At 35.9% G+C, this 22959-nt stretch overlaps 1 protein-coding gene across 1 annotated transcript in view; it reads right to left on the bottom strand.

The window, feature by feature from the left end:
* Positions 1 to 8591: 8591 nt before the first annotated feature.
* LRRC9 (leucine rich repeat containing 9) overlaps positions 8592 to 22959 on the bottom strand; it is a 133367-nt gene continuing 118999 nt past the window's right edge. The window contains exons 29-32 of the mRNA XM_030811545.1: positions 18732 to 18872; positions 13926 to 14070; positions 9768 to 9936; positions 8592 to 8631 (exon numbers count right to left, since the gene is read on the bottom strand). Coding sequence (XP_030667405.1) covers positions 8592 to 8631; positions 9768 to 9936; positions 13926 to 14070; positions 18732 to 18872 — 495 coding nt within the window. The remainder of the gene's footprint in view (positions 8632 to 9767; positions 9937 to 13925; positions 14071 to 18731; positions 18873 to 22959) is intronic.

Raw genomic sequence — 22959 nt, 5'->3', positions numbered from 1 at the left:
ATCATGTTCATTAAAAACATCTATAAATGTGAACTTGAGGAAATTCTTTTGATCAGTGGGTTAAAGATATAGCCAAGAAGTTCTGTGAAAGTTACAGGGAAAAAATGTGTTTAAATGTTAAATTATTTGTGGCATTTTTAACTTCAATTGAGAAGAGCACAGTTATATGATCCAGCTATCTCTATTTATTTGTGGGGTATGATTCTTGATGGGACCAAAGAACTCCGGTGTTCTAATCCCACTTTTCTCTTTGTTCAGAATAAATCTTCTTGGCCCATAGCCAGGTATAGGGAGTGCTATCTAAGCAATGATAAACTAGAACTCTCTCAATCCCAGTTGTTTTGTTTTGCTTTGCTTTTTTATGAAACTAACAATATAGCTCCCACAATTCAAGTCTGTTTCCATGTTGCACGTCACAACTCTAACCTGACATTAACATCTTGCTGTAAAAGAGGTGTCAGGTGTCTAGGCCTAAACCAGAAGACTAATGGATTATAAAAGAAAACAATTAGATATTTCAGTTTTACATTGCTAGTTTTTCCATTTTAATTTAAAATATAATTCCCCAGTATCATACATCTGTGTCACATAGGTGTTGTATGTACTAGGGTATCAGCAGGAAACAAGTGGCAGAGTCAAATGGGGCCATTGAGGAGTTTAGTGAAGGGACTACTTCAAAAGTGTGGATAGAATTGAGGAAACAGACCAGGATTAGTGAAGCATTTTATTTTTTATTTTTTGAGACAGAGTCTCGTTCTGTCACCTGGCTAATTTTTGTATTTTTAGTAGAGATGGGGTTTCATGTTTGCCAGGCCGTTCTTGAATGCCTGGTCTCAAGTGATCTGCCTTCCTTGGCCTCCTAAAGTGCTGGGATTACAGGTATGAGCCACCGTGCCCTGGCAGGTGAAGCATCTGAACTTGCAATGCTTGTAGGCCTGAAGGTGTAAGGGAAAGAGAGTTCACCAGAGCCCAGATACTTTAGGAAAGCCCAATAGAAGCTGTAGTTCTTGTAGAATGCAGCTGCTACTAAAGCCCAAATCTCACTCTTTTACTCTTTGATCTACTTCTAGTGTCTTGATTGGCTACAGCCAACTGCCAGCTAGAGGGACAAATGACCCTAAGTGATGTTGTCCTTAAAGGTGAGTCTTTAGAGTCACAGAGCAGGAGGAGAAAGGTAGAGAAGAGATCTGGAAGGGCAAATGGAGGCTATCTAGCAAATTGTATTTCAGAAAAAGTGCAATTGATTATATTTCTGGCTGTAGTTTTTCTTATGTCTGGCCTCCTTCATTGAGGTCATGTGACATGTTCCTGAAGACATTTTCATTCTTTATTTTATCTTTTTTTTGTGATGGAATCTTGCTCTGTCTCGCCCAGGCTGGAGTGCAGTGGCTGGATTTTGGCTCACTGCAACCTCCACCTCCTGAGTTCAAGCAGTTCTCCTGCCTCAGCTTCCTGAGTAGCTGGGATTACAGGTGCCTGCCCACCACCACACCTGGCTAATTTTTGTATTTTTAGTAGAGATGGGGTTTTGCCATGTTGGCCAGGCTAGTCTTGAACTCCTCAAGTGATCTGCCCGCCTTGGCCTCCTGAAGTGCTGGGATTACAGGCCTGAGCCATGGCGCCCGGCACATAATTGAACTGTTAAAGGATGACAATTATGTGACTGACATTCTCATAGTTATACTTCTTGTGAGTTAACAACGGCCCAATGTGTTAGCATTAACACACGTTTGGGCTTTAGTTTTATTGTATCATTTCCATTTATAGACTTTAGCATGTTTCCATAAATATAATCATATCTTCATTCAAAACATAATTTAACAATATAGTAATGGCTCCATTAATATTGGAATCTTCAACTAACTAGAAAAGTTATTTCAGCATCATAATAATTGAAGGGACACACAAAAAAAGTACATATAAGGGAATTTGGCCTTAAGGAACTACCAAGGTTATAGCAGAAGTTCGAAACACATTCTATACACTTTTCCTTAGCTGCATTTCTCTAAAATGGTAAATCATGCACACTATGACCCTGAAGCACTGTAAATCATTGAAAATAAAATTTTGTTTAATGTATTCTATTTGTTAAAGCAGGAAAATACATCAATACATTTAAGAACAATTTCCCCAAAATGTATAAAATAAGCCTGATTGATTACAGCTAATTAAAAAATTAAACCATTTTATCCATTTGTACATTTGCACCTTTGCCACTAAACCTAAATTAGCCTTTTTTTTCCTAAATGACAGGAAGTTTGATATACTGTACTGATTGCTATAGACTAGAATATTAAGTTGTTACAACTGTATGAGATCTACATGTATTTCTACTTCCATGTATATATGTGTATGTTTGTAAAATTCACATATTTATACTAAGCTGTTTAAAAACTCCAATTGTGGCAGTTTAAATACTGCTTTGTTGCTAATCACGGCTTAATACCTAAAACAACAGAGTCCTTCACAAGGTAACCAGGGAAATATGCCAATTCTGACTTCATTGCCATCCTGTTGAATGACTGTATTCATTCTCTTTAGATTTAAAGCTCCTCATTCTACTGTTCCTCAACACTCTTTATAGAATTCCAGCTTGCTCTTCACCTATCTTTTAACAGTTTAACATAGATGGCTGGATCAAGTCCATTGTTCCAATTGTATGAACCTTAAAAAGCTCTGCAGTATTTTACTCTTTCTATTGTATCTGGCTTCCCTGAGTGCCCTGCTCACTGCATTTTACTCGTACTCTGATTTCTAAACCCATTTATGCCTGATTCTTTCTGAAGACACTTGTTTGTCTGGGAGCTCAAATTGACTTATCCCCATTCTATTTCCTTAACTAAAAATGCACCATTAAGGTTGATTGAACTCTTTTAAAGCACTTCATATAAAATCAAAGGCCTTAGGAAAGTAGGCTACCAGTGTTTGTAAATACCTGTTTTAAACCAAATTGAGAGGGGAATAAGAAATAATTAGAAACTTTAAAATGTTGTATATAGATATATATATTTATTTATTTTACTGATTAGTCTTTTTTGGTTGTTCTTTGAGAGACACACTTGTAAAACATTCTGAGAGAGAAGGGAGAGGAAGAGCTATGCTATAATTAAAGATGGAACAAATAGTAGAGCCAAACCACTAAAATTATTGAAAATATTTTCTAGAAAAAATAATGTTCTACAATAAGCAAGAAGAAAAACATGCAGCTCTTGATTAAAATCTATAGCTTTTAAATCACTCCAACCCCACTGGAAACAAACAAACAAAAATCATATCACCATATCTTTTTTCTATTTAAACTATAGTCATTGTTATTTTTGTAGTTTACAAAAATAGTAAGATTATCACTAATTCTTTTCCTATTTATAATGTTTAAAATTAACTGCTGGTATAAAATATTTTTAAACATTTAGAAGTTAATTACAATTATAAAATTAAAAACTAAATGAAAATATAGACCAAATATTTTCATTTGGTTAAACCAAATGTTATTTGTTAAAACCAAATAACAAATATAGCTATTTGTTAAAAATTCTTTGTATCCATTTCTATTTTAATGTTTGATCAAAATGTAACTATTTTGAAAAAACAAACTATGTTATCTCAATGGATTTTTATTCAAAGCATATAGAAATACTGTTATTTTTAATGGTATTAGAAAAAATCTGTTCTAATTTAAAATTTAACATTTTGGAATCTTTGGAATCTTATATGGAAAATGACAATGTTGATAAACTGACTTTTTGATTTACCTAAAAGAGCATATAGTTGAGATAGTGCTTAATAAAATATAAAAGATAAATAATTTGACTTCAGCTAACTAATACCTTCAAAGCTACTTCTAAGTTCCTTTGAATATGCTATTCTATTTTTATATTACAACATTGTATGTCTTTGCTATTAAATCATTCATTTTATCTTAATTTTAAGGAAAAATCATTACCAAAACAAAAATCTTAAGATAAAAATGCATAAGTTAAGTCTGAGAAATGTCTTTTGAGTAGTTTAAAAAACAATTTTATTCACAATGGAAAGAAAAACTAATAGTAGAATGGTATAATTTATATATTTGTAAAGTAAAAACTTGTAGAAATAATATTACTAATAAAATAGCTGTGGTATTTCTTACTGACCTAGTTCTAAAAGGGAACTGAGAATTTAAATTGCAATTCAGCATAGGTTTTTCTTCAAAAATACTTCAATAATGGAGAAGGGAGGAAGATGTAGAAAAATGAACAAGTAGTTAGCACTTGCAGGTAGTCCAGAAGCTCTGAGTTTTATAGTAAGGCATCAGAAAAACCAGCTGGTTTCTAGCCCATAACCAAAATGATTTGGTTAGCTTCACTGAATAACCAAAGGAATTTGGCCATAAGTGCTTGCTTCTACTAATAGAATATTATAATAATCTTACCTCCCTTTATGTAAGTAATATTTAATTGAAGCCAAGAGCCTAGAGCATGACTAAGAGTGAGATCTAATGTTTTAAAACATTAAACACTTTTCATAATGTAAGATAGCTTATGAAGAGTGAAATGGCATGTTACTTAAATATAAGGGTTATTTGTAAACTAGTCAGGAGTGCCTGCAAACACACATACATAGTGCACACTAAATATTCTAGGCAAAAATATATTCACAATTAGTTAATTTTGTGTCGATAATCAGAAAAATCTAAGACTAGAAAAATTAGAAGTAAATGGCCGGGCATGGAGGCTCATGCCTATAATCCCAGCACTTTGTGGGAGCCGAGGCAGGATTGCATGAAGCCAGGAGTTTGAGACCAGCCTGGGCAACATAGTGAGACTCCATCTCTACAAAAATTTTTTTAAAAATAGAAGTAAATAGTAAAGTTTGTATTGGACAATTAATCATAGTTAATTTTATATATAGAAATCAGACTAATTTCACACTGTCTATATTCAGTTCAGCTTTGGAGGCTTCTAATCTATAAAGTGCCTTAATTTCTAGCTTACCAGGTTGTTGTGGTATTGTCTTTAATGAAAACAAGTTATATAATCATACATTCGCTTGCAAAATAAATCAAGACATTTGCTGGGAGCAAAGACATAATAACTTTACTGGATAAATTACATATTTTATCTAAGTGAAATACTTGATGAATAAATAGTTTACTCTCTTTTACAGCTTTTTTTTTTTTTTTTTTTTTTTGAGATGGAGTCTCACTCTGTCACCCAGGCTGGAGTGCAGTGGTGCCATCTCAGCTCACTGCAACCTCTGCCTCCCTGGTTCAAGCGATTCTCCTCCTTAGCCTACTGAGTAGCTGAGATTACAGGTGTGCATCACCATTCCCAGTTAATTTTTGTATTTTAGTAGAGATGGGGCTTTGCCTTGTTGGCCAGGCTGGTCTTGAACTCCTGACCTCAGGTAATCTGCCCACCTTGGCTTCCTAAAGTTCTGGGATTACAGGCGTGAGCCACTGCACCTGGCGTGGTGGTGTAATCCCAGCTACTCAGAAATTTAGATGAATTTTTTTTTTTTTTTGAGATGGGGTCTTGCTCAATTCGTCTGCCTCAGCCTCCCTAGTAGCTGGGACTACAGGCATGCACCACCACGTCTGGCTAATTTTTGTATTTTTAGTAGAGATGGGGTTTCACCATATTGGCCAGGCTGGTCTCGAACTTCTGACCTTGTGATCTGCCTGCCTTGGCCTCCCAAAGTGCTGGGATTACAGGTGTGAGCCACCACGCCCGGCTCAGATGAAATTTAATTAACAATTTATAAGAATTATAAATAGCTCAAAATTTAACAATGTGTACATGAAAATCACATGAAGATCTCAAATATATTAAAAGTCCATAGGAAAAATGGCTAAAAGAAAATATGCCAAAATGCTAAGTGAATACACTGTAAGTTATGTTTTTTCTGTTTATATATTTCTATTCTGAACATTTTTCTCCAGTGAAACCTATTACATTTATTTTCCCACTTTGTTATTTTAAGACACTTTTTATTATAAAAGTAACATATTCAGCATTTAATTTATACATAGTCATAAAAAAAAACAGATGATGCCAATTTAGTAATAAATAGTGAAGAGTAGACTGTCACAACACTACAATGAAAGCAGTTGTCAAAACTAAAGGGCAACAAAGACATCTTCTGGACATCTTAAGAACTGCATAGTTGTTTTTAAACAAAAGATCCTATTTCCACCTAAGTGTAATAGTTGTTTAAAACCACACATTACGAAGAGCAAAATCAATCTGTAATTAGGTTTGAAATTTTAAGTATTACATGATTAAATTACAGACATACAGCATTTAAAAAAGAAAAATACAAAATTGTTGCATAGACATTGGAATTATATCATTTCCAAAATACCTTTAAAACTATTTCCAGACAGATTATAAAGTCTACATATTTTAGTTAAAATAATTTATTTTCGTGTAAGGAAAGTATAAAATATTATGAAACTACATGTACTGTTGAGCCAATAACTTTAAAATTTTAAATAGAATACTTCATGAATCATGGAGCTCATTTATATCAAAATATGACTGGCAATGTGGTTATCAATTTACATAACTGTAACAAGCAAATTCATAACCACATTTGATTAATTTGTGATACATCCTAGTACTATGCAATGTAATAGTTTAGAAAAGTTCAGTGAAATATAATTATTGAAGGTCATATTTTTAAATGTGTCCACTCAGTTTGAATACGTGTTCTCTTCAGCCTGAAACTACTTGTAAAATTATATCACTGTAGGTGTAATTAATGATTTGTATATGAAATCGGACTCTTTTTTTATTCTTAGAGCATGAAGGACTGGTTGTAGCCACATTTAGAAACTACTATTGATGCCCACAATTTGCATCTCTAAACAATTTTGAGGGCAGATCTGGTTTGAGGGTATTTTTTAAAAAAATAGAGTCCTAAAAACCAATCTGTAGTTCAACTAGCAAAACTCATCTTACTTTAGTAATAGTTGTGTTTGGTAAGAAATGTGCTTTAGTTTTATGTAATCTCAAATGAATAGATACTCTACAAATAATTCAAGATGGATTAAAGACTTAAATGTTAGACCTAAAACCATTAAAATCCTACAAGAAAACCTAGGCAATACCATTCAGGACATAGGCGTGGGCAAGGACTTCATGTCTAAAACACCAAAAGCAATGGCAACAAAAGCCAAAATTGACAAATGGGATCTAATTAAACTAAAGGGCTTCTGCACAGCAAAAGAAACTACCATCAGAGTGAACAGGCAACCTACAGAATGGGAGAAAATTTTTGCAACCTACTCATCTGACAAAGGGCTAATATCCAGAATCTACAATGAACTCAAACAAATGTACAAGAAAAAAACAAACAACCCCATCAAAAAGTGGGCAAAGGACATGAACAGACACTTCTCAAAAGAAGACATTTATGCAGCCAAAAAACACAGAAGAAATGCTCATCATCACTGGCCATCAGAGAAATGCAAATCAAAACCACAGTGAGATACCATCTCACACCAGTTAGAATGGCCATCATTAAAAAATCAGGAAACAACAGGTGCTGGAGAGGATGTGGAGAAATAGGAACACTTTTACACTGTTGGTGGGACTGTAAACTAGTTCAACCGTTGTGGAAGTCAGTGTGGCGATTCCTCAGGGATCTAGAACTAGAAATACCATTTGACCCAGCCATCCCATTACTGGGTATATACCCAAAGGACTATAAATCATGCTGCTATAAAGACACATGCACACGTATGTTTATTGTGGCACTATTCACAATAGCAAAGAGTTGGAACCAACCCATATGTCCAACAACGATAGACTGGATTAAGAAAATGTGGCACATATACACCATGGAATACTATGCAGCCATAAAAAATGATGAGTTCGTGTCCTTTGTAGGGACATGGATGAAACTGGAAAACATCATTCTCAGTAAACTATCGCAAGGACAAAAAACCAAACACTGCATGTTCTCACTCATAGGTGGGAATTGAACAATGAGAACTCATGGACACAGGAAGGGGAACATCACATTCCGGGGACTGTTGTGGGGTGGGGGGAGGGTGGAGGGACAGCATTAGGAGATATACCTAATGCTAAATGACGAGTTAATGGGTGCAGGAAGTCAACATGGCACATGGATACATATGTAACAAACCTGCACATTGTGCACATGTACCCTAAAACCTAAAGTATAATAAAAAAAAAAAGAAAGTATGCCTATTTCCTAAAGTTATCTTTTCTTAATATCTTCCTATGACATGTCATAATGAGATTTCGTGAGTAAATGTTTCTAATACCAGAACTAAGTATTCAATTCTCTGGACTTTGTTTCATGTCACTTTTATCTTTTCAAATTGTTGTCTGATGTAATAGTTCATGATTTTTATGATATAGAAATTCAAACAAATAACTACAGATAACCATAAAGAAAGTTTAAGAGAGGTGATATTAAATCAAGTTCATGAAGGTTAATAGATTATGTTCATATGGAACTGAAGTGCTTCAGTAACTTAAGTAACATGATTATCTTTTTTTTTTTTAACCACTGTCAGCTAGTTTTTGTACAACTACTAAACAGGTGAGTTTCTTGGTGTATGCTCATTTCTCTTTAGGCAGTTACATTCGATTTGATCTTGGAAAGTTGCTCCCAGAAATTCTGTAAGAAATAAGATTTAATTAGTCAAATAGTGGTGACTTAATTTTGTAATGGATCAGCTAACTTAGGGTAATTCTGCAATAAATAATTTCTGTATTTTAGATGTGCACAATTTCAAAAAGACAAAATGATCCCTTTGGTGGCTCACGCCTGTAATCCCAGCACTTTGGGAGTCTGAGGCAGGTGGATCACCTGAGGTCAGGAGTTCAAGACCAGCCTGGCCAACATGGTGAAACCCTACCTTTACTAAAAATAAAAAAATTGGCCGGGCATGGTGGCGCATGCCTGTAATCCCAACAACTCTAGAGGCTGAGGCAGGAGAATTGCTTGAACCCAAGAGGTGGAGGTTGCAGTGAGCCAAGATTGTGCCATTGTACTCCAACCTGGGCAACAAGAGTGAGACTCTGTCCCCCCAAAAAAAATACTGTGGACTCAGTGGGACATGGCTGATTAAAGCAGGAGGAGTCAGTGCAGCAAGAGCCAAGCCTAAGCTAGATCTGCTGCTGGGGTAGGTCATTTTAACAGATGAGCAGGAACATGGATGCCAGGAAGATGGGGGACAGGTAATACTTGGGAATCTAAGAAGTCAAGTGTTGAGCAGAAGAGTGTATTCTTAATGAGAACTAGCAATGTTCTTAGGCTTTGAGCTAGGCTCTAGGGCTAGATTCAGACTGGAGAAGGAGGCAAGTAGGAATTTTAAAGAAAATTCGGAAGAATTTACAAAATTCTTAGCCTTCACGATTTCAGAGAGTTGAATTTATCTGCTGTTAACAGTATAAGTGAACTGCTTTGCAAATTCAGTGAGTAGAGTGAGTTGGTAGAGGATACAATTAAAGTAGTTCCCATGTAGCTATTTCATTGTTCCCTCACTAGTGAGCACTAGTACTCTGAATTATTTGGCCTTGATAGCCACTTCTCAGCCTTTTTGAATTATTATGTAAATACACTGGACTTTGGGAAAGGTTTGGTGAATGTGGGAATTAAGAAGCCTTATGCCATCTGACAGTTTTTTCTAGTTCCCAGAGTAAATATACAATAGTACGTAACAATATTTCATGTTATACATAACTAGCAAATATGGACAGTACTTTTTAATGATGAGAAATGATATTAAAACACAGAGAAAATAGCTTTACCTTCTCTCATCTTGGTTGCTCTGGTATGTTTGTACAGTCGGAGATGCAATATTCTGATGTGATAAAAGAGATGGAGAGATACTTATCCCTCTGAGTTGCCGAAAAGCTATTTCTGCATGGATGCTCCGAGGATTATTTGTCAGAATCCCAGCATTCTTGTTTTTTTTGTCTGAAATTAGAAATTAGAAATTTGAAAAATTAAAATTATGAAACAATGAGAAACATTAATTAACATAAGCATTAAACAATATGGTTTGGTTGTCCTTCAGCTGAATGTATGCTATACATGTTTCATAAAGCGAATTTAAAATTTCAAGTAAAAATATAGAATTAGAATGTATTTTTAGCACTTGATGTGGCTTAAATTTCTGTGGGCTAGTGAATCAGTTTGATTTTTCCTAGATAATATTTTAAACATATAAATATCCAAACCTGCATGGTGTAATAAATGTACATATAAAGTGATTATACTTTTAAAAATTGGGGCAGCACAGTCAAAAAATAGGAAAGAGATTGCAGGACTTTTTCAGCGCATAACAAATCTTGAAGAAAGTAACAGGCATACCTCGAAATATTGTGGGTGTGGTCCCAGACCATTGCGATAAAGTGAGTCACACACATTTTTTGGTTTCCCAGGACATATAAAACTTACGTTTACAACTATAGTGTAGTCTATTAAGTGTGCAGCAGCATTATGTTTAAAAAAATATACATACCTTAATTTAAAAATACTTTATTGCTAAAAAATGCTAATGATCATGTGAATGTTCAGCGAGTTGTAATCTTTTTGCTGTTGGAGGTCTTGTCTCAGTGTTATTGGCTGCTGACCAATCAGGATGGTGGCTGCCGAAGGCTGGGGTGGCTGTGGCAATTTCTTAACATAAGACAACAATGAAGTTTGCTGCATAGATCAACTCTTCCTTTCATGAAAGATTTCTGTGTACAACATGATGTTTGATAGCACTTTCCCCAGAGTGGTTCTTTCAGAATTGGAGTCAGTCGTCTCAAACTCTGCCACTGCTCTATCAACTAAGTTTGTAATATTCTAAATCCTTTGTTGTCATTTCAACAGTGTTCACAGCATTTCACCAGGAGTAAATTACATCTCAAGAAACCACTTTCTTTGCTCATCCATAAGAAGCGACTCCTCATCCATAAGAAGCGACTCCTCATCCATTCAAGTTTGATCATGAGATTGCAGCAATTCAGTCACATCTTCAGCCTCCACTTCTAGTTCTCTTGCAGTTTCCACACATCTGCAGTTACTTCCTTCACCGAAGTCCTGAACCCCTCAAAGTCATCCAAACTCCCATTAGGGTTGCTATTTTGACTTCCTCTGATGAATTACAAATGTTTTTAATGGCGTCTAGAATGGTGAATCCTTTCCAGAAGGTCTTCAATTTACTTTGCCCATATCCATCAGAGGAATCACTATCTTATTTTATTTTATTTTTTGAGACAGTCTTGCTCTGTCGCCCAGGCTGGAGTGCAGTGGCGCGATCTCGGTTCACTGCAAGCTCTGCCTCCCGGGTTCACTCCATTCTCTTGCCTCAGCCTCCCGAGTAGCTGGGGCTACAGGTGTCCGCCACCATGCCCAGCTAATTTTTTTGTATTTTTAGTAGAGACGGGGTTTCACCATGTTAGCCAGGATGGTCTCGATCTCCTGACTTCGTGATCTGCCCGCCTCAGCCTCCCAAAGTGCTGGGATTACAAGCGTGAGCCATCACGCCAGGCAGGAATCACTATCTATGGTAGTTAGAGCCTTACAAAATATATTTCTTAAATCCTAATACTTGAAGTTACTCCTTGATCCATCAGCTGCAGCATGGATGTTGTGTTAGCAGCATGAAAACAACATTCATCTCCTTGTACTTCTCCATCAGAGTTATTATGTGACGAGGTGCATTGTCAGTGAGCAGTAGTCTTTGGAAAGCAATATTTTTCTCAGCACTGCGTCTCAACAGTCAGCTAAAATACTTAGTAAACCATGCTGTAAATAGATGTGCTGTTATCCAAGCTTTGTACATTGAGAAAGCATAGATTGATAGAGCATAGACAAAGTAGATTTAGCATAATTCTTAAGAGCCCTAGGAGTTTTACAATGGTTGAGCAATGGTTTCTTTAAGTTGAGCAATGTATTTAACTTAAAGTTACCAGCTGCACTAGCCCCTAACAAGAGAGTCAGACTGTCCTTTGAAGCTTTGAAGCCAGACATTGACTTCTCCTCTCTAGCTATGAAGGTCCTAGATGGCATCTTCTTCTGATATAAGGCTGTTTCATCTATACTGAAAATCTCTTTTTTAGTGTAGCCACTTTCATCAATGATCCTAGCTAGATCTTCTGGATAACTTGCAGCAGCTTCTACATCAGCAGTTGCTGCTTCACCTTACACTTTTATGTTGTCTGATATAATAGTTCATGATTCTTTCCTTAAACCTCATAAAGCAGCCTTTGCTAGCTTCAAACTTCTCTTCTGCAGCTTTCTCACCACTTTCAGCCTTCATAGACTTGAAGAGAGTTAGGGTCTCTGGATTAGGCTTTGGCTTAAGGGAATGTTGTGGTTGGTTGATATCCTATCTGGACCACTTTATCCATATCAGCAATAAGATTGTTTCAATTTCTTATCCATGTGTTCCTTGGAGTCGCATTTTTTATTTCCTTCAAGAATTTTTCCTTTGCATTCACAACTTGGCTATCTATTTGATAAAAGAGGCCTAACTTTAGCCTATCTTGGCTTTCAACATGGCTTCCTCACTAAGCTTAATCATTTCTAGCTTTTGATTTAAAGTGAGAGATGTGAGATTCTTCCTTCCTTAGAGGTCATCGTAGGGTTCTTAATTGACTTAAAAAGATTACTGATCACAGATCACCATAACAAACATAATAATAATGAAAAAGTTTGAAATAGTAAGAGAATTACCAAAATGTGATAAAGACACAAAGTGAGCACATGTTGTTGGAAACATGGCACCAATAGACTTGCTTGATGCACGGTTGTCACAAACCTACAATTTGTAAAAAACTCAATATCTGTGAAATGCAATAAAACGAGGTATGCTTTTACCTGAGAAGGAAGTTAGTATCTGAGAAGGAAATTATGAAGATGAATCCAGGGTTAAACTAATAAAAAAATATAAAAAGATAATGACATTCCTGAAGATGACTTTGTTCTGTTAAGGAGGTGATAACAATTTGGTATGCCCAATTTTACTGACAGTTGTAGACAAAAGCATGACAATTTCATTATTATTAAAACCTGGAAGTCATAATGACCTATAAGTATGAAAAATGAGACAAAATATAACATCTTAACGGAGTAAATTATGCTGGTTTGTTTTTCACTGGGTTTCTTTAAAAAACTTTAATCACATGGAACAGTCTACTTTTTTTTATAGTAGGCTCTTAGATCATTTTATAATTATTGTGATGTTCAGTTTTATTGTCTAAGAGTGGTCTGAGGACAAATGGGAAGTCAGAAGGACTGGAAGAGGTGAGCCCTCAGAGAAGGAGTAGTTACCCCCAATTTTGCCAAAATGATAACCAGAAAAGATGTGGAATTAGGGAACAGGCTTATTCTAAACTTGAACTAAAATTTATATAGCAGAATAAACCACTTCCATGCTTGTTCTTTTAATATACTCCCTCTTTTAAAACTCTACCTCTTGAAGCCCTTCTCTAGTATTTGCTTCATGAATATTTTCTTATGATTTCAAGGGGAAAGTGAGATCTCTCTGCAGAATATCCTTTGTACCCCGGGATTCTGTTATTATGCTTTTACATCTCTGATTTCCACTTTTAGCAGGATGAACTGGTTTTAGTAGTTGTTTGCTCTGACATCCATGAAATGAAATAAAAGCTTCAGAAAGATATGTCAGGGAATAATTGTTGAAGTATCACAAAGTTCACATTGCAAGTGAGCAAATGTTTAGTCACAACATACTAGTAGCTGAGTACAAAAAAAGCTATAATAAAACTAAAAATAATAAAACTATAATCTCTGAAATCAAAATGGCCACAGGAAACTTGAACAAACATGCAATTTTAGGAAATGTAAGTTAAAAACAAGGAATTTTAAGTACTATTAGAAATTAAAGTGATATTTTTATTTCAAATGAAGTGATTCTTTTACATTCTATCTGAAATTATTTGTCAAAATACCTTCAACTTCAGGAATTAAAGTGACGTCAGATCCCAAGTAATGGCTGAATCCACTAGGCAGAATTACATTTGTTATCTTTATGGGAGGAGTTTTCACTTGGCCAAATGATCTGCCATCCATAGGAGAGTGGGTAACAGGAATAAGCTACATAATAAAATAAAACAGTTAATAACATCTCATCTCCAAAACTCAGATCAATAAGCTTAATCCTTATAACAAGTCCGAGTAGACAATCAACATTCTTTTCAGTCAGGAGCTACCTGCTTGCCTAAACTCAGAATTGGTACTAGGTAAAACCTGTAAAATCAGCAGAGCTTTTCGGGGAGTTAACCTCCCTCAAAACCTTGTGTTCTTTTTTTTTTTTTTTTCAGACTGCATTGTACCATCACTGGAATCTAGTGCTTAATGGCAACTCGCCCTTTCCAAAGGGTCTCAACGAGGTAAGTATGGAACTAAGAAAATGAGAATTAAAACTTCCTCATTGTAATGCTTTTTCTTTTTTTGTGTGTGAATAGAATTTCTGGGAGGTAAAAGTTATTTCTCGAAATCTTTGTATTCTTCACATTACCTAATCAGATGACTTGCAGTTAATTAGTTTTCAGAACAAACAGTAAATAAAATGGGAGTTAAGAAAAGCATCTTATAATAATCAATTTTAGTGAATGTAGTAAAACTCTCTAAATAGTATTTACATTTTACACCTGCTGAGGATTAAGGGGCTTTTATAAGAATTTCAGGAATCAGCAAATAGAGGAGAAAAATATTTTAGGAAGGGGACTCTTGCTTCCCCTAGAAATTTATGCCTTCTCTGCTTTCGTTAATATTGACCTTGTTTATACGTGTGAATTCTGAACATACAATTCAGCTTATTTAGAGATGGAGGCCTTTTCTGTTTATCTAAAATTACCTATTTAACCTCATACTTCAGTAAGTGTTACCAAGAATGCTGCTTTATAATGAATGCTAAGGTATTAGTCCTTTTACTAAAGCTGGTCCGTCCTAAATTCCCTAACGAATTCCTTTGTGGGAGTTTCTTCCCATCGCTAATCTAGAATGCTGTCAAATTTTCTTCTGAAACTAAACCCCCAAAATGTTTTGGTTTAAAAGAACTTTAGATTTCATTTGTTTCCTCATTATTTGCTGTTAAAAAGAAAGGCCAGTAGCAACTAAGACAAAGACAAACACATTTAACTGATAAACTTCAGAAGTTTTCTGTACTTGAGTCTCCTTAACAGCTAGTTAAAAGAAATAATGGCTTGATTTTGTTCTAGTCCTGAAAATAATGTGTTGAATCTAAAAGAAAATTTCTCTAAAATAAAGATTTCAAATACCCCCTTTATTTTACTAACCATATAAAGATAAATAAAAAATCATATTTAATAAAGTATTTACATACGGAATAACTCAGTGGAAAGATGGTTAAATTGCTATGTATAGCACTGATTTAAGTGGCAAGAATATGTATCTAGAATAACTCAAGATGACATTGTAGTACTGTAAGGGGAAAATCTGAGTTCACTATATGATAAATAGAAAAGAATAGCCAACAAACAAACCCTTTAGTAAAGTATTCATTATTGGTTGAATTTTGAGTTATGCCAAATTAAATGCTAAATTTAACCAATGTTTAAAAAATTTTATGTGAAAATTGGGATCTTCAAAGCTCTATGTGGTTACTTTATGTCTTTTCAATTTAGCCTGCATTACCTTAAAACAGAATTTTTGAATTTTAATATGGTAATTTTCATAGGTCTTTCACTGGAGCCCTCACATATGTGGTATGGCAGGAAGAATAATGCCCCTCCCCTAAAGATGTCTACATCCTAATTCCCAAAACCTGTGAATACCTTGCCTTACATGGCAAAGTACTTTGCAGGTGTGATTAAGGATTTTGAGATGGGGAAGTTATCCTGGATTATCGAGGTAGAAGGAGGCAGAAGGTCAGAGAGAAGGGGAAGTGATCGTGGAAGCAGAGGTCTAAGTGATGGCATTGCTGGATGAGAGCCATGAGCCAAAGAATGCAGATGGCCTCTAGAAGCTGGTAATGGCAAAGAGTAAATCCTTTCCTAGAGCTTCCAGAAAAAATGCAGCCCTGCCAATACTTTTTTTTTTTTTTTTTTTTTTTTCCAAGACAGGGTCTCGCTTTGTCACCCAGGCTGGAGTGCATTGGCACGATCTTGGCTCACAGCAACCACCACCTCCCAGGATCAAGAGATTCTCCCACCTTAGCCTCCTGAGTAGCTGGGACCACAGGCATGTGCCATCATGCCTGGCTAATTTTTTTTTTTTTTTGTAGAGACAGGGTTTTGCCATGTTGCCCAGGCTGCACTCGAACTCGTGGGCTCAAGTGATCCATCTGCCTCAGCTTCCCAGAGTGCTGGGATTACAGGCATGAGTCGCCAAGCCTGGCCCCTGCCAATATTTTTGATTTTAGTCCTTTAATACCGGTTTTCAGACTCCTGAGCTTCAAAACTGTAAGACAATATATGTTATTTTAAGCCACTAAATTTGTGGTAATTTGTTGTAGCAGCAATATGAAACTAATACAGGTGGCATACATTTTTCATGAAGTGACTTGCTTCAGGAATATAAAAAAGGAAAAAGGAAAGAAATCTTAAATCACTGAACTAAATTTTATTTGACCATTTGCTCTCTTTTGAAAGACTGGGGCCTGTAACAAAGATTTGAGTAGATGACATTAGATGATGCACTTTTTTTGTTACATCATATAGATCAATGGCTAAATTTCTTTTTGGAAACCATAGTTTTTGGAAAAAAATTTGTAGATATAGTCCACAAATGAATCAATTTCCTTTGCCTAAACTAAATAATCTTTTTTAAACATTGTAAAACTTTTTAAGTCACAAGTCTCTGTAGCTACTTTGACCTATAATAAAAGCTCTTTGGTTAATGAAAAAATGTCAAGATTAATTTTAAAAGAGTTAATAAAAAAGTAAGGGGGCTGGATGCAGTGGCTCAAGCCTGTAATCCCAGCACTTTGGGAGGCCAAGGCGGGTGGATCGCCCAAGGTCAGGAGTCCACGACTAGCCTGGCTAACGTGGCAAAACCTCATCTTTACTAAAAATACAAAAATTAGCCTGGTATGATGGTACATGCCTGTAGTCCCAGCTACGCGGGAGGCTGAGGCAGGAGAATCAATTGAACCTGGGAGGCAGAGGTTACAGTGAGCCAAGATTATACCACTGCACTCCAGCCCGGGCAGCAGAGCAAGACTTCGTCTAAAAAAAAAAAAAAAAAAAGTAAGGGAATCATTGTCTAATTGATATTCATCTTAAAAAAATAAAATATGTAAAAGTACATGCATTCATCAGTCTTTTGATGAAGGACCAAGGCTTTTCCTGTAGGCAAGGGTCCCTTGATTGGTATTTTTTATTTGATTGTTTTTGGAGACATCATACCCTTATTTTGCCTACAATTTCCAGTTTTGGTTTCTTTAAAATAGCAAGAATTTAAAGGCATGTGGAAAAAATCTGAACACAATAATTTGTCTAGCTTTTAAAAATAATTTCCTTACATGTTTTCTCTGCATTTTTATCATTTTCTTCATATTTTAGGTTTTTCTCCCACATCTAATTTGAACCTATGGGGGAGGGCGTTGGAAGGGGTGGGGAGAGAGAGAGTGCCCTTTATCCAGACTTTCCAAAGTATTCCATTTGGTTTTCATAGACAAATAGAAATAATAATTTAAAATTTGCACTTAGAGTCCCTGTGTTTATTTAAAATAACAAGAACAGTTAGCTCTTGATAAGTATATGAATGTACTGCTGAAGGGAGAAGTGGACTAGAGAGGAGCCTACAAGTATCAAAAGTTCAGTATGTTCTGCAATTGGGAGTGTCACCGGAATTAATCTGGTGAGTTCTGTGAAAGCCCGTTAGGAGAGCATGTATGGTAGTCCTATCTCTTTTCCTATTCAGTGTAATGTTTTTAAAGTCACCTCTGTTCATGGACTCTAATGTCCTTGGTTTCTGGTTTTCACTTACATCAAAGATTCATTTATATTCTCTACCCTGGTCCAGGTCTTCATAACATCTCTCTTGGATTATTCTAAAAGCCTCTGAGCTGCTTTCCCTTCTCCCTCCAGCCTCTTTTTTCCTCAAACCACAGCATTCTAATAATGTTACTTCTCTGTTCAAAAACCATAGATTTTCTGTGTTAAATTTAGTCTTTAGAAGATGGTCATGAAGAAACTAGGTGGGCAAAGACAGAATTTTCAAATGACATACTTTTATTATTTCTTTTCTCTTTAATCTCTTTCCTACCATGATCAGATACATTTTAGGGCTCCTGAGTAAAAAGCCCAATTATCCTGACAAAACACACAGATAGAGGCACACATCTCCTTTCTTAGATAAACTACACAATCCAGAGAGTTGAGTTCAGAATTCCTTCCTTCCCTTTCTGTGTGCCTAAAGGGAAATAGTTTTATTGTTAGTTTCTATTTATGGAAGTGATATGTTATAGTTTCCTATGTTCTAGCATCATCTGACATATTGAGCATACAAATATTAAATAACTTCCCTTATGTCAGAGTATGAAGTATGCTATTAAGAAAAGGATGTTCCTTGACATATGTGTGTGTGTGTGTGTGTGTGTGTGTGTGAGCACGCATGCTCTATTCACCAAATCAAGCTGCCTTTGATAGTAATCACTAAATAGATACTAAGATCATTCTCATCAAAAACACCATAGGTTTAAACATTTAAATCAAAAGATATAATATAATGTTCATTTACTAATAATTAATGTGCTTCAAAAGGAAAATTGTAAATAATATAATTATTACCGAATTTTTCTTTGCTTGTAGTTCAGCGAGGTGAAATTCAGCTTTTGCCCTATCATCTGAATTCACAGGACTTCCATCTAACATCTGTAAGTTAGGCAGTCGAAATATAAGCATGTGGCGATGTAGCATTTTTCTACAAATCTGAATAAAGTTAAAAATAACAATTTATTCCTACAAAACTTTTATTTCAAAGATTAACCTGTATAGAGAAGGAAATTTAGCATAGGCAACAAAGAGGACAAATAACAGCTAACTTATAGTAATAGATGCTACAGATAATAAGCTATCTTTTTGAAAAATTACTCAATTTCCTATTATGCCAAATAAAGAATTCTTTTTTAAACTATGACTACCATTTAGAGGTTCAGCCTCCTTTTAAAGTAACAGTATTGTTCACTAACTACAGGCAATCCAAACTCATGAATAGGATTACGTTATGGAAGTTCACTTAAAAGTAACTATTTTGAAACTTATATTTTCCCACAGGCACTATCTAATTAATTCAACACATACCTACTGAACTACATGATCCCTCTCTTCATAGTATCAACCTACTCTAAAAATTTGAGAGGGATTTAACGAAGTTGGTTTGAGGTTGTTAACTTCAAAAGGGTCTGCTTGCAAGGATAGCTATTGCTGGTGTTAGGTATTTGGTATTTTGGGAGCGTTCCCACCATTCCTTAATTGGTAAGAGGAGTTTATTGTGCCTAGACTATTAATACGAACAATATGATTTATGCTGCACCTCATTTCCTTCTGGGGTTTGGAATTTTGGTACATGATAGGAAGAGTGTGCCTATGTAAACATCCCCCAACAAAATCATTGAATGCTGAGTCTCTAATGGGCTGCCTTGGGCAAAAACATAATGCACAAATTGCAGCATTTTTCTTGCTGTGTGAAGAGTGTGCTCTGTGTGACTCCTTGTGGAAGAGAAGGAGCATAAGAAAGCCTGCCCATGGATTCCTCCAGAATCTCCCTGTGTCTCTTTCCCTTATCATTTGGCTGTGTATCCTTATTATGTCACTGTAATAAGTCTTAGCCATTAGTACAATTACATGTTGAGTCCCATGAGTCCTCCTAGCAAATCTCTGAACGTGAGGGTGATCTTGGGGATTGCTGACACAGATAGTATGCAGCAAACAAAAAGAGAATAAGAAAGAAACTATCGAGAGAGTATGAATAAACTATCTTTTTTAAAAAAAGAATATAGTAGATTATATATACAGTAACGGAGAAAGATCTCTTAATACGTAAAATCGAGTAAAAAAAAAACAAACAACTTGATTGCATTCTAGGCCACAAAGCAAAATTCATAAATATCAAGAAATTTGTGTTTTCCTCTGATTGTTTTCTCTTACTAAATTATAATAACATTAGAAATAAATGACAAAGATAACTGGAAATACTCTATAGATTTGAAATTAATATAGACACACACATCTCCCTGAATAACTCATGAGTTAAAGAAGAATCCTTTGGGAAGTAGATTTTAAGAAATAAAAAGCAATAAAATATTACATATCAAAACTTTTAGGATGTTGCTAAAGCAGCAGTTTATAACCTAAAATGTATTGACTGATTCTGAAAAGAAATTGAAAATTAATGAGCTAGGTATCCTACTTAAGAGTTCCTTCCTTCCTTCCTTCCTTCCTTCCTTCCTTCCTTCCTTCTTCCCTCCCTCCCTACCTCCCTCCCTTCCCTCCATCCCTTTCATTTTCTTTCTTTCTTTCTTTTAAAGAGATAGGGTCTAACTCTGTTGCCCAGGCTGAAGTGCAGTGATACAGTCACAGTTCACTGTAACCTCGAATTTCCGGGCTCTGGTGATTCTCCCACCTCAGCCTCCCAAGTAGCTAGATCTACAGCTGCACACCACTACATCTGGCTAATTTTGAAATTTTTTGTGGAGACAAATCTTGCTATGTTGTCTAGGCTGGTCTCAAACTCCTGCCCTCAAGAGATCCTCCTGTCTCACCATCCCAAAGTGCTGGGAAATAATTTTTTTGAAAAGCAAACTCAAACTAAAAGAAGGTAATAATAAAGAGTGGAAATTAATGAAATAGAAAACAAAATAATAACACATTTGATGAAGCCAAAATATGGCTCTTTAAATAAACTATTACAATAGACAAGCCCATAACAGGATTCAGCAACAATAAAAGAGAAAAAGAAAAATGATTTTAGGTATAAAAAAGGTGACAAAAACATGAATATGATGAACATTTTAAAAATTCACAAGAGGATTTTGGTTCCAAAATGGCAGCAAAGAGGCAAGCTGGCTTCTCGCCCCCAATAAAAAACAGAAAACAAATATACAGTGCTGAGATCTTCACTAGCAACAACCCAGAGCTCAAGAATGAGGATAAGACAGTTCCCCGGGCCACAGAGAAGTGGAAAAACTCTTAGCAGATGGCAGGAGAACTGGTCTTCCACATACAAGATGCCCCTTCCCCTCCCCACCAACCCCTCCACCGAATCCTGCCAGACACCAACTGTGTGGAAAATCTGCCCTTAACTCATGGTTTATATCCTGGAAAAAGTAAAATGGAGGTGATCAGCCAGCTTCTCCATCTTCTTGGGCTCCCTAGCAGGAGACCTGTCATTGTGTTAACCTGTGGGTAGCATCATGACTGCCTGAAGGGAGAAATATCCCTGAAAATAGGCAGAGACAAACAGGGGAGGCGGGACTACCATCCCCAGCCCAGAAACTCTGCTCTGTAACTTGGCCAAAGGAGATGCCAAATAAAAGTGGCTGCAGGAGGTACATTCCTCTGGTCCCCTGGTCAACAAGCCTTCCCACACTGCCAGGATAATCCCTTTGGGATGCCCCTCATTTGAGACAGGCAGTGCTCTGTCCAGTTACTAGAGCTGAGGTGAACTTGGCCTTAAGGTGCCACCCCAGCCAGAACCAAAAGGCAAGCAGCAACCTAACAGTGAAGATTTGCTAAACAAATATATTTAATAAGAAAGGAAACAAGCTGGACGAGAAAACTGGAGTAAGTAACTAATCTTTCAATGCAAAGACATAGATGTATACTCACAAGAAACAATAGTAGACGGGCACCCATGACCTCCCCAAAAGGATAAAGCAAAAATCCAGTGACTGACCCCAATAAGATGGTGATTTGCGAGCTTCTGACCAATAATTCAAAATATTAGTTTTAAGAAAATTCAGCAATCTCCAAGATAACTCAGAAAAACAATTTAGAAATTTATCAGAAAAATTTAACAAAGGAATTGAAATAATAAAAAATATCAAATAGAAATCTTGGAACTAAGAAATAAATTTGCTGAACTGAAAACCTCTTTAGAGGCTCTTGACATCAGAATAACCAAGCAGAGGAAAGAATCAATGAGCTCAAAGACTTGCTATTGGAAAATATATGGGGGTGGGACAGGGGAGGGGAAAGGAATGAAAAGGAATGAAGACCATGTACAAGATATAGAAAATTGCCTCAAAAGACCAAATCTAAGAATGATTGGTATCCAAGAGGGATCTGGGCAAAAAGCAAGGGGTAGAAAGCTTATTCAAAGAAATAATAACATAAAACTTTCCAAAACTTGAGAAAGATAAATCCAGGTTACAGGAATGTCTTAGAACACCAAGCCAACTCAGTCCAAATAAGACTACCCCAAGGTATCTAATAATCAAATTCTCAAAGGTCAAGATCTGAAAAGCAGTAGAGATAAGAAGGAAATAACATAAAGAAGTTCCAATTTGTCTGGCAACAGACTTCTCAGTGGAAACCATATAGGCCAGGAGCGAATGGAATGACATTTTCAAAGTGCTCAAAGAAAAAAAGAACTGCCATTAAAAATACTTTATCCAGCAAAATTGACATTCACATTTGAAGGACAGATAAAGTCTTTCACAAACAAACAAAAGCTGAGAGAATTCACCACCACTAGGCCTGTCTTGCAAGAAATGCTAAAGGGAGTTCTTCAATCTGAAAGAAAACCTATTAACATGCAAAAGAAAGCTTTTCAAGGTATAAAGCCAACTGGCAAAATTAAGTACATAGACAAACACAGAATACTCTATTATTATATCTGTGGTGTGCAATCCACTCATAATTCTAGTACAACACTCCAAAAACCTATCAAAAACAATAATAGTTGCAGCAACCTATTAACAGCTAGTTAACTTGAAAATATAGGCCAGGCACGGTGGCTCATGCTTGTAATCACAGTGCTTTGGGAGGTTGAGGTGGGCAGATCACCTGAGGTCAG

Source organism: Nomascus leucogenys, chromosome 1a, assembly GCF_006542625.1.
Source record: "Nomascus leucogenys isolate Asia chromosome 1a, Asia_NLE_v1, whole genome shotgun sequence".
Lineage (NCBI taxonomy): Eukaryota > Metazoa > Chordata > Mammalia > Primates > Hylobatidae > Nomascus > Nomascus leucogenys.
This window is presented reverse-complemented; position numbering and strand designations above follow the sequence as displayed.